Genomic DNA, 12,746 nt, shown 5'->3' with positions numbered 1-12,746 from the left:
CTTATAAGATGTCTCCCACTTTTAAGGAAAATCGTTAAACCACAGGGAAAACTGGTACTACGTGAGATCAAAGTTGCAGGATGAGATTTGTTAAAATCAGGGAAAAGGAACCGTCAACTGGAACCAAGCTCAGCTGACACTTCAAAATAATCAGGTACTTATAACTTCTTTAGAAACTGATAGTTCTCTAGTGAAAAAAATTTAGAACAGAAGCTGCCGTTAAAAAAGGAATAATTAGTAAAGCATATAAAATATTGAATAATAATTATAAGAATCAATCAGAGGAGTTTAGAAAGGATTGGGAAGAGAGACTGGATAAGCAATTCACAAAGGGACAATGGGGATATATGCATATTTCCCAAATATGCAACTAAGTCTAGAAGATTTAGGATCTTTGCCAGGAAGTGTTTACATAAGTATTTTTATACCCCAAGTAGACTCCAAAGAATTTTTCCTCAGGTGACTAGCAAATATTGGAAGTGTGACGGGCAAGAAAGAGGTAGCTGGTAGCATATTTTGTGGGAGTGTAATGAGTTGGCAGACCTTAGGGATTTCCTGCGGACTGCTCTATCGTAGATGCTGGGTGAGTGGATTGGACTGACTGGGGAGATGATTTTTTTTTTTTTTTTGAGTTATGGTACAGAATAAGAATTGCTTAGACATAGTAAGGCCTTACTGAGTCTAATTATGGTGGCTGCCAAAAAAGCAATTACTAGAAAATGGAAATCAAAGTCTAGAACAACTTTACTAGAAGAAGTGAATATAGTAGACCTCTTGCTCTCAAGGCAGGTTTCAAGGAAGAGCAAGAGGTGTACGTAAAAGATAATTGATTTGCTTGAGTGATACCCTTGTGTACGTTTAATTTGATTATTTGGTAGGTGTTGAGGTCTGACCTTGATAATTAGCTTTCATCCTAGCCATTTGGTTTAGGATGATCACATGCATTTCTATGTTTATTGTTTCTAATGTTGAGCTATTATGTTGAGCGTTTCTGATTGATTGCTGGGTCAATGAATAATCGTAATTGATTCCATTATTACCAAGTATTTGTATTGGTGAGATTACTGTGTTTATATTATGTAGCTGATTACCATACCAGGTATAGTTTTCGCATTATAGCAGGAGGGTACAATATGTTTTATCGATGTTTTGTGCAAATGGCAGTGACTGTCTGGATGCTGGATCAGTAATGGTACTCTATTGCCCCTTGAGTGGTGTATTGTGTTTTTGTATTGTAATTTCTCTTTGCTGAGAGAGTGATACATATATTTTTTAGTAGTTATTATGGTTTGTTTACAGGTATTTGTTTGTATGGTAATATTCCTCCCAGTATGATCAAATGAATAGTCAAGCTTAGGGCTATGGTGATGAATATTTGCTATCTGGCTGTGGTACATTTTCCCACAGGGTCTTTAACCCTCTCTATGATTGCAGTCATGAGATATGCCTTTTGAATGTTGAATAATTTTTGGATTAATCTCCAAGTTCACTGCGTCCACTTCCACTATATTTAGTGTTTTTATCTGTGATCGGTGGATATGCTAGCATAATGCAGCAATCGGCTGTGTTATGATCAGTCCTGGTTGGTGTTTCTGTGCTTTGTTTTGGTGATACTACAGAATCTTAGTATCGATTTGAGCCATGCTGTGGGTTTTAGGCAGCAGAGCAGTAGTTACTGAACACGAGAGTCATTGCCCATAGTATAATATTCACATTTTGCATCTCAGCACGTTCCCCATAGTGAAACTCCCTGATGTCCTTTATTTGTTCTACTGCAATACATCTTTATCTTTATTTTCAAGGGATGGGTTGTGTCTGTGTAAGAGATGCCTCGTCACCACCATCATGATGTTTTTTTATATTGTTTTTATATTTTTCTTTACATTGTGGAAGGCATGTTGATTGGCTGCTCCTGTACAGGTTCAATATTTATTGGCTCAGGGCAGTAGGCCCTGATAGGATGCTAAGCTTGGTTGTTTTACCAATAGTTCATAGGCTGGTACTAGGCTAGCGGCCCTAGGGCCAATACAAGCCTAGCCATAACAATTCCCTGGATATTTCTTCTCACAGTATTTACTTCCCTGGACCCCTGTCTAGCAGGGCGACTGACATCCCTGGACCCCTGTTTAGCAGGGTGACTGACATGATCCCCGGGGTGAATTTCCTATCTCCCATCCAATCATCAAGGTTCCTTTTAAAGAAGGCCAAGGAGGCACTTTGCTTGACATGTATGGGCAGTCTATTCCAGAGTATGGGGAGTCTCTGGGTCAGGAACCTATCTCTCCAGCATGTTTTGTTCATTGTGATGACAAGGTTTAGATCCATGGAGTGTGTGGCTCTGAGGTATTGAGGTTTCTTTAAGTGGAGCATGTCCAACAGCTCAGGGTTTGACATGGCCTTGTATGTTAAGCAGAGATCGCCTCTGAGTAGACGATATGCCACAGAGTATAGTTGGAGTTTTTTTTAGATGATCAGCATATGGCATCTGATTTAGGCCTGTGATTCTTTTAATGAGGTATTTCTGCGGCCTTTCCAGCTGTTGCAGATGTCTTGTGAGGTACATACCAAACGGGATGTTATACTCTATAATGGGTCTAATGAGGGATGAGTACAGTCGGACAATGACCTCCTTTTTTCTGGATGAAAAGCCCTTAGTGATGAGGTGTGCCACATAGAAGGATTTCCTGACTGTTGTGGCGATGTGGTTATCGAAGGTGAGACCACTGTCCACCTGTGTCCCTAAGCTTCTCATCACACTTTCAATGTTTAGTTTACTGCCACCTATGTGGTATTTCATGGGTACATGTTTTCTTTCCAAAGAAGATAACTATACATTTCTTGGCATTAAGCTTGAGCCCATGGCTCTGGCACCAGGCATCTGTTTCTGTAAGGCCATTTTGTAGAATATCCACATCATTTGGGGATTCAATAATGGCCCCAGTTTGCAGTCATCTGCGAACTTTGTTAGCCAGAGTCCCTTAGTGTTGGCCTGTACTTCAGAGAAGTAGATGCCAAACAAGAGTGGTCCCAGGACCGAACCCTGAGGTACTCCACTTGTCACTTGTCTGGAGATGGATTTGGAGTCGGCTACTTTTACAGTCTGAGTTCTGTCAGTAAGCCAGTTGGCAACCCATTGAGTGACGTAGGGATTTATGCCCAGCTTAGTAAGTTTATCTATGATTCCAGAGTGGAGGATGGTGTTGAAGGCCTTGGAGAGGTCCAGATAGGCTGTGTGGACCACCTTACCCTTGTCCACAGCTCTGGAGACTGATTCGAAGAAATCAATCAGATTCAGGAGACAAGATTGGCCCTTCACAAACCCAAACTGGGTGGGGTCCAGTGTTTGAAGGTTGCTAATGTCTTTGTTTATAAGTTCCATGATAATGCTTTCCATGCCCTTGCAGATCAGGCTCGTCAGACTGATGGGACGGTAGTTCCCAGGATCCAAGGTGGATCCCCCCTTGTGGAGTGGGATATCTGTAGCTGTGTGCCACTCAGTGGACACGAAGCCTGAGGTGAGGCTATGATTAAACATGACACTTAGGTGAGGTGGCAGTTCATTTTGTAGTTCATGTATTACACAGACCGGGATGTCATCTGGTCCCATGGATGCTGTATTCTTAGCTTTGGAGAGTGTGGTTTCTAACTGTGTGGCCGTGATTACCAGAATTTGTCAATCTTTTAGTATTGAGATGGGCCCTTTAGCAGGTGAGAGGGGGGTGAAGTTGGCACTTACTCGATCTGCCAGGATATTGGCAATATCCTTAGGATCAGTATATTTAATGCCATTCTGTTGTAGCTCAGAGCAGATCTGAGCATTGCCATTTAGATTCTTGAAATAACTATAGAATGCCTTGTAGTTGTCTTTGGAATCTTTGGCAATTTTATTTTCGTAACTAGCTTTTGGGGATTTTATGAGGGATCTCAGCTTCTTACTGAGGCTTGTGAGGGAGTTTTTTGCATCCTGGGATTTTCTTCTTTTCTGCAACAGTTTCTTCCTTCTGTTCTATAGTTTGTTTATAGCAGGGGACCACCAGATTGGCTTCCTTTTTTTAAGAGGACAGCATCTTGGTTCTATTTGGGATGGCACGATTCATGCATGAGTGGATGTGCTCGTACAGTGCCTTAGTGTAGGATTCAGCAGTCGAACTTTCAGATCCATGAATGCAGTTTTTAACCAATTATAGAAGGAGTTATGGATTGGTCCATTTTAGCAATCCTGGGTTTTGGTTTGTTGTTTTCTACTCAGTTATTCCATTGGAGTGACATGTCTTTATTGCAGATTATTCGCTATTGCAATAAATAATTTTTTAGGTCGGCCGTGGTGGTGCAGCAGTTAGCGTTTCTGCCTCACAGGAAGAGGGTGTCTGGTTTGATTCTCGGCTGGAGTGCCTTCTGTGTGGTATCTGCATGTCCTCCCCATGATTGACTGAAATTTAAAAGACATTCTCTGAAGTGTGGCCGCTGGGCTGACAACTTGACACCATAAAATCACTGCCAATCATAAGCGGACCAGAGATCCACTGTGGCGACCCCTAACCAGGAAAAGCCAAAAGACTTGTCATATGTTTTCCCAGTATGAGGTTCTTTTTTTGCATTACTGAACTGACAATGATACTAGCTCACAAAGTTTGCATATTGCTATAATGTCTATGTACAGTGTGAAAGGTCGTTTTTATTGGCCGTTCATGAGCAGGCCAGCCTTTATTGGTTTAAAGTTAATCTGCCCACATAGTAGGTTAGGCATAGATGCTCAACCATTAGGAAAGCACGGCAGCAGTTCTTAACCAATCTCACAAGTTGTAGTGGTTTTCATTGGAAATCTTGGATTTTGATTTGCTTTTGCTTATTACATTGTTATCATGGTTGGGGCGAAATGATTTTAATTGCGAGTCATTCACTATTAAAGTATGATGCCTTTTGTGTTTGCTATTAAGTTTTACATTCAGTAGTTATCTTTCCTCTGTATAATCAAAGTGAATATTGGTATTGATATACAGAAATAAGTGTTTGTTAAAGACTACTGGGTGACTTAGATAGTCCAGATGATTTTTATATTTTTTATTCCAGGTTTTTGTTACGTCTAATTAGTGAGTTTTCATTCTTGTATTGTATAATTGCATCTGATTGGTTGACTCCTTTATCAATGGTAGGCATTCATGAGTGTTATTCAACCAATTGCATTACAGATTTTCCAGATGACTGATAGGATGATATATTTTATAGTGGTTGACCATTGGTTGAATGCTTTATTATACCTATTAGATATGCACAGTTGATTTTTTAATTGTTTTCAGATTGTCATTGGACGTTTTGTAATTGTTTTAACTATATAAGATTGTGAACTTGATGCATTTCTTCAATGGTCTGATGAAGCCACATTGTGTTGCGAAAGTGCTTCCATTCTATGTATTTTTTAACATTTTATTATTTTGATTAAAGTTGTCCATTTCCTCAGCAAGTGGTGTTGGATGTTTTTTGTTTCTACAATATTTGTTATACACCATGGGGCTGTTATTGGAGTGCTTTTTATCGTGTGATTTTGTTGGATAAAAAATATAAACAGTTGTTATATCTTTTTGATAAAATTATAACTGTATAAACATGTATTAAATACTTCTGTCATGTTTTTCTTTTAAAACAAATTTCAATGAAATTATTTATTTAAGCAATAAGAATTTAAAAGTGTCTGACACTTGTATTCAATATATTTTAAAAGTGATTCAAGCTGCCACTTCTTACACTTGCATCTGTCAGATCACTGTGTAAGTATATACTGGCGTGTGTGTGTGTGTGTGTGTGTGTGTGTGTGTGTGTGTGTGTGTGTGTGTGTGTGTGTGTGTGTGTGTGTGTGTGTGTGTGAGAGAGAGAGAGAGAGCGAGAGAGATGGGTTTCCTCCAGGTAGTCTGGTGTCTTCATCAAAACAAATTGCTTGACTGGCTACTCTGAAGTGTTGGGATTTCTCTGAGTACTCTGAGTACTCTGGCTTCTCCCTCAAAACACTCTAATTGAATGACTACTTTAAACTTTCTGTATGTGTCACTTACACATACCCTTTGGGTCCAGGTCGTGGGTGAAAAGGATCAGGTGGATGACTTCACTCATCCAGCTAACAAGTTAATAAAATTAAAACCAGAAGATGCATAAAATGAACCCGGTGGTATCAGGCCACTGTCAAGCATGGAACACAATAATTTACTTGATAAATTTCTTTTGAAATATTAAGTGTCATGTATGTTTACATGACATGTCATATTGTTGATGATTCACTGCGTCAGCTGATGCTTTGTGGACATTCTGCTAAATAGCATCACAAGATCAAAAGATCTAGACATGAGAAAAGATGATTTTATTTTGTTACTTCTCCCTTTTTTCACTGTTTGTGTAATAGTATATTTAGAGAGTGGGAAATGGGTTCAAACCACATTTTTTAGGAGAGCGGTGTTTTATGAGTTTTAAATGATGAATTAAGTTACTATATGTTGGGTTAGCATTAATGTGAGGTCATAGTGATTTTAGATGTGCTATTTTGTGTCCATTATTTTGAGTCTCAATGTAACAGTATAGATTTCAGGAACAATTGAGATATGTACTAGATACCAAGCATTATAAAACAATATCAGACAATAATCTGGTAAAGGTTAGTCATGGATGAGAAAAGTAATAAATAAAAGTAAAAAGTGGAAGGCACAAACAGGCAGTCACAACAAGTACGTTACTCAGCTAAATAAATCCAATTGGAAAAAATCCAATTGGCAGGTGAGTAATTCTTCAAACCTGGAGATTCACCACTCTGAAATAGTTCTTTCAACACCACTAGACCAAAGTAGCAGTTTTAAACAGAAAAAGCAGCACAGGTAAAACCAGCTGCTTCACTCCGTCTAACAATAGCTTGTAACAAAGTTCCAAAATCAAGAACAACCAAGCGTTAGGCGGAATAAACTTTAATTAACATAAAAAGGCGAGCGCTTTCAACAATAGTCTTCCGCAGGCCATGGATGAGAAAAGAGTGAATTTTAAAATGAATAACGAACTGTGTACTGTAACTTACACAGAGACTTAGATAACTGAAATATGTTCAATGGGATAAGTGAGCTCATTTATGTTTTATTGTTTAGCTTGAATAATTTATCCATTAGGTCATTCTGACACTTATATAATCCATCCTTCCATCCATCCTCAACCCCTTTTCCCATTTCGCACATGGGGTCAGGATGTCACTTCCGCAGTGACAATCATCTTGAACCAAGGCTTTACAACACCAGGTGGCTAGCCCTGCCACAGTAGTTTATTTGCACCACTCACTCACACACATACTCTCACCTATGGGCAATTTTGAATGTCCAATCTACCTACTGCATGTCTTTGGAATGTGGGAGGAAATCGGAGCACCTGGAATAAACTCATATGACCACAAAGAGGACATGTAGACTACACACAGAAGGCACCTCAGCTGAGAATTGAACCAGAGAAGATCTTGCTGTGAAGCAACAGCACTAACCGTCACACCAGTGAGGCCATCCAGCATCACTGCAGCCACCTGCATCACTGCGGCCACCCCCACCACTGCGGCCACCCATAACTACAAGCTTGCTGTCCTTGTGGACTTTTTAAGTCTAGGCAGTTTCCCTTAGTGAGAATCAAACCCTGTATCTTTTGTCTATGGGATAGACACCTTAACCATTACACCTGTCCTGACCATCAGCAGGCATTCTGACACTTATATAAATTAGAATGATTTTCAATGAGAAACTTATGTATTTTTCTCTCCTTAATCACGCAGAACATTTTCTATACACATTTCTTTTCTCTGTCAAACACACACGCGTGTGCACACACACACACACACACACACACACACACACACACACACACACACACACACACACTTGAGTGCGATACCAGTGACCTGGGTAAGCATGAACTCAGTTTGTTGGAGATCTGGACAGGAAAAAGGACTGAGTGCTTGTGACATCTCAACATTCCTTTGGTAAGTCATCATCTCCTGGATGTGGTTAGGGGCAACTGAAGAGCAACATATTATTTGACTGATAAGAAGTGGGAAGGAATGTAAAATATGAAAGGGGAGAAACTGGCCTTTCTTGCAAACTTTTGATGAGTCTTTTTAACAGCTTTCTGGTGGTACAACATGTATTCCAACACCTCCAGGAAGGTCACTTCCTGAATGTAAACCAATGACTGTTAAGGCCACAATATATGTTGCCAAAACCTGTTTGAGTAAGACCAGTACAGCAAATTGATTTATACCAAAATTTTCTTACATGAGACCCAGCCCCCATACCTTCCATGTAGAGCCTATATCCCCAGCACTAGCCTTGCTTACATAACTATTTCCTAAATCTACATATATTGGTGCCAAGTTATAGATTCATTCATTGTGTTGGTCTCAGTAAAAAAGGATTTGATGAGACAGTTGTCATTTTAATAAATGAACACCAAAATACTGCGTGAATGCATATATACTCAGCTGAATTCAGAAAAATGTGAAGACCTGTAACAGACACATTTAAATTAGTAAAAACAACAAAGAAATGAAACTACATAGAAATCTATAGAAATATTACTAGTATATAAGATAATGGAAATATCAGCCTTTGCTAACGATCAGTATTTGCTAATGAGTGAACAGGTGATAAAATACTGAAACACAGTCTGTTCATTCCATTGTAATCACATCGATTTACCAAGCATTTTCTGTGAATGCCATTTGGATAAATACCAATAAAAAACACTTTGAATGAACCAAAACAAGTGTTTTTATGCAGCAGACAAGCCTACCTGTACCCTCATATTGTGGGAGACCCCCAACACCTCCCAATATATATATATATACCAACTCCATGATTGCACAACATTTGCGAAAGTGCAGCCTTGGTGATCTAGGCAACTGACTTTCAGAGACTAATAATGCAACATGCAGAAATAGTAGTCATTCATCAGATCGAGTGGCTTCCATTCTGGCCACCCTTCAGGGTCTCAGATACAGCTGAAACAGTTACAAGCGAGCAGGAAATACTCAGTGAAGTAGTAATGGGGAGTGAAGAGGAGGAGGAACGCATTTGTTTAAACAAAGAAATTGCTGGTATAAATAATTCACTAGAATTGTTGGAAGACACAATAGGTGGACCTGATGGCTTAGTGATTACTGCCAGCTTGGAAGCCCAATACACTTGGCACATTTTATAGATATAAAGAAAGAAAGATAGATAGATCGATAGATAGATTGATAGAGCTACATATTTATAATAGTCTTTTGTCTGCAGATGAGGAGCTGACACTTCTTGGAACTGCTAATGCTTCAATATCAATTGGTTAAATTTAAGTACGATTGGAATTCATATGGATTGGTTAAAGTTAAGTACGATTGGACTTAATATGGCCGCTGAAGGATCTTCATAAGGCATTATTTCATAGTTTGCTACTGTTTTATTGATATGTTTCTTTCTGGCAATGAGTATCTCACTTTAACTTCCTTCTCATCTAAACAGCTACAAAAAAGGAGGTACGGCATCAGGTTTCCGTCATGTGGACACAAACATGTACAGTATCAGACGTGTCCTTCATGTCAAGGGAAAGAAGCAGGTGTCAGCTACAGAGGTGAGTAATAACAGAAAATGTAGTCTTTTCCATATTTCTCTGGAAGCTTCTGCTTGTGACAGTTGTTTTGATAAGGTTTGCATTTTATCAACTTTTTCCTGTTGCTCCTGTATCATGAGGTAAGAAAAACAGTGAGCTAATGTTACAGCTGAGCAAAGAGGGGGCATTAAAAAGCCAGGAAGGCTCTTTAAAGAAGCGCCTTACTTTTGGATTATCCCTTAGTAATGCAGTTCAGAAGGAACTTGTTATAATCATTTCAGCATATATACTTTTTTAAAACCAGACCCTGTTTTGATAGCACTAACATTCCCAAGGTAGAAAAAGATCCCGTATGCATCAGTTCACCTGTATGGAAAATAAATTATAGAACTGTAAATAAATTCCATTGAAGAGATCAGTAATAAGAAAGTGCAGGTGCAAGAAAATTCAGTGAGGTGGGAAGATGAAATTCATGAGAAAGTGATATTAAATTACATACTTGCCAGCAGGCCTACCAGATCCGGTATCAGATGTGAAACTGAGATTAACCCTGGCACAAAATCACAGGAAAGGGAAATAAAGTTATTAAATAATAGTTATCCCCAGCCACATCAGGAAGAGTCAGTGTTTTAGGGCATGCCACAAAAGTATTCTCAATAGCAGTAGTATTTCTGTTATCAGGGGGAACCCACATAGATGGTACGCTTAAAGGTAGAATTTCTGTTTTTCATAGCCTGGTTCATTAATAGAAAATGAATTGGGTGCTTGCAGTGGTGAAAAGTACTATGCCTCTTATTACACATAACATTTTTTGTCAAGCATGCGGTGGTCAGAGATTTCACTTTCCAAGACTTGCAGCTAACTTAGAGTTGGCATAGTTAAGTGGGGGGGGGGGGTTCATGGGGCAGTCCCTCATGCCTTGTGAGTTTCTGGGGCTTTTCCGTGACGAGATTTGGTGTTTTCTTCAGTTTTATGGTTTGCCAATATCTGATTGACAATCATTTGGACATCAATGAATGGGACATTGACAATTTCTGGATCATTAGTCAGATATTTAAAGTTAACTTGCAGAGTACTGATCAGTTACTCACACCGTATTTAGAGTGCAACGTCTTCAGGCTGCCCAATAAAAAAACACAGGAATAAACTGCATACAGTACAGATGTAGATAAGCAGCGTCACTTGCCACCAGCTGGCAGTAAGGCTGAATAAAGGCATTAGAAGTAAAGTTATGCAAAACAGGAAGTGAAAAAGGAAATATCTTGGGGGCCATCAAATATTGTTTTGATAGTAAGAATTCTTTTGCTTATGTTTTCTAGGAAATTAGTTTGCATAAGTCATCATCTGTAGAGGTTTGTTGAAAAAAAAAAAAGAAATGTCTGGAGCCATAAAATACTTGGCAAACAACGACAATGGTTTGCCCAGTTAAGATTAGTATGCAACATTCAGAATGAAAACTATAATAATAAGTGAAAGATGATGATTATGATGAATGAGGAAGGATGTAGTAGAAATACATAAAAATGGATATTTGGTCACAATGACTAATTATAGAATAAGGTAAAGAAAATATTTGGGGTTGATATATACTAGTGTATGAAAGACAGAAAAGAACAATGAAGTAGCAATGTAGGAATTTGAACTGGAACTGGGAAACAAATCGGAAGTAGATTTCTCTATATTAAACGGATGGTGGGAAAGAGGAATTTATTTTTGACAGCAGGTAAGAAAGGGGGTAGAAGGTTGAGCTGGAAAGAGTTCAAAGGAAAATGCAAACCAGACATGAGAGAATTAATAAAATACAGAGGATTATTAACAATTGAAAAAATGTGATAATGAACTTAAAATATGGGACTTAAAATCATCAGAGTTAATGGAATTACTGATAGAAGCAAGAACATCAGAAGCTAATAATAAAATATTAAAAAGCAGAATAATAAAGAATGGTGACAAATATCAGACAAGAAATATGGAAATAAATTTGTAAAGCCCTGACAACAGTAACCAAATCTTGAAAATTTAGAATATTTGCATGGAAATGTTTGTGTAAGTATTTTTATACTCCAAAAAGACTTCATAAAATGTTCCTGGTAGTGTTGGAAATATTGACAAGAAGAAATAGGGGATTGGCAAGCTATTTTTTTGGAATTGTGGAAAGTTAAGGACATTTCACAGACACTTACAAGCATTAATACAGAAGATATTAGTGTAGAGTGGTGACTGTAAAAAATAGATCTGTATTGGAGTTGGAGAGGTCAGTTACAGAAAAAAATTATATAATAGGGCTTTAATAACATTGATAGTAGTGGCAAAAAAAATTCACAAGAAATGAAAGACATACCAAGAACCAAAAACTGAGTAATTAATAGGATTAATGAATGAGGTGAGATAAATGGACCTAAAACCAAAATAAGGTATGCAAGTAAACTTTACAAGGGAAAATGGATATTTTGAGATTTGTCTCAGCATGAGAATGAATGGAATGATTGAGCATTGTCTGGGAAAAGCAGATGATGAGAGGAAGATGGTGATTAGGATATTTGGTATTAGGTTGAGTCTGATGTTTAAAATAATTAAAAAAGGCAATATGTTGCTTTTATTTTTGAATACCAGAGCAACCATTAAAGGAAAAGTAAATGTGCATCATACAGGAGGAATGCACTGTTTATATAAGATGAGATGATGAAAATGCTGTTTGTTCTGGTTTGAAAGCAATGACAGTAGTTGCAAAACTGCAGAACTTTAAAGAGGTTAATTTATGGCTAAGGTGAACCCACTGGAGTATTATTTCTGCTTTAGAAAGAGCAAGCAGCGATATGAGTAAGGAAATACAAGTAAGTCAGAGAATACAGCAGAAAATGAGATATCGTAGACTCTAATATGTTGATTTGGGAAACCTGGTGAAGCAATATTTTCTCCTGCTGTTGCCATTTACTTTATTTTTGAAAAAACGCCTGACAAAAAGCATTGCCTCGATGATCTATGTTGTTTAGTCAAAAGACATTTTCCTGGATGAACAAAGTAGCTGAACATTTGTCTGCATGTCTTTTTGAAAAAGTTTTACATTACATTGTTTTCCTGTCTGGGACTTCAGCCTTACAACCCATCACCATGCAGAAAGTTGTACTTCCTGCACTCCTGGTACTCAT

At 38.2% G+C, this 12,746-nt stretch overlaps 1 protein-coding gene across 2 annotated transcripts in view; it reads left to right on the top strand.

The window, feature by feature from the left end:
- The window catches only part of LOC122811508 (advillin-like), a 731,661-nt gene that overhangs the window by 427,503 nt on the left and 291,412 nt on the right, over positions 1-12,746 (top strand). For both annotated transcript variants that reach the window (XM_044083391.1, XM_044083390.1), the window contains exon 5: positions 9,510-9,618. In XM_044083391.1, the coding sequence (XP_043939326.1) occupies positions 9,510-9,618 (109 nt within the window). The remainder of the gene's footprint in view (positions 1-9,509; positions 9,619-12,746) is intronic.

This window comes from Protopterus annectens, chromosome 9.part0 (assembly GCF_019279795.1).
Source record: "Protopterus annectens isolate FY-2018-M chromosome 9.part0, PAN1.0, whole genome shotgun sequence".
Classification (NCBI taxonomy): Eukaryota; Metazoa; Chordata; order Ceratodontiformes; family Protopteridae; genus Protopterus; species Protopterus annectens.
Note: the sequence above shows the minus strand (reverse complement) of the source record. Positions and strands in the feature narration are given on the sequence as shown.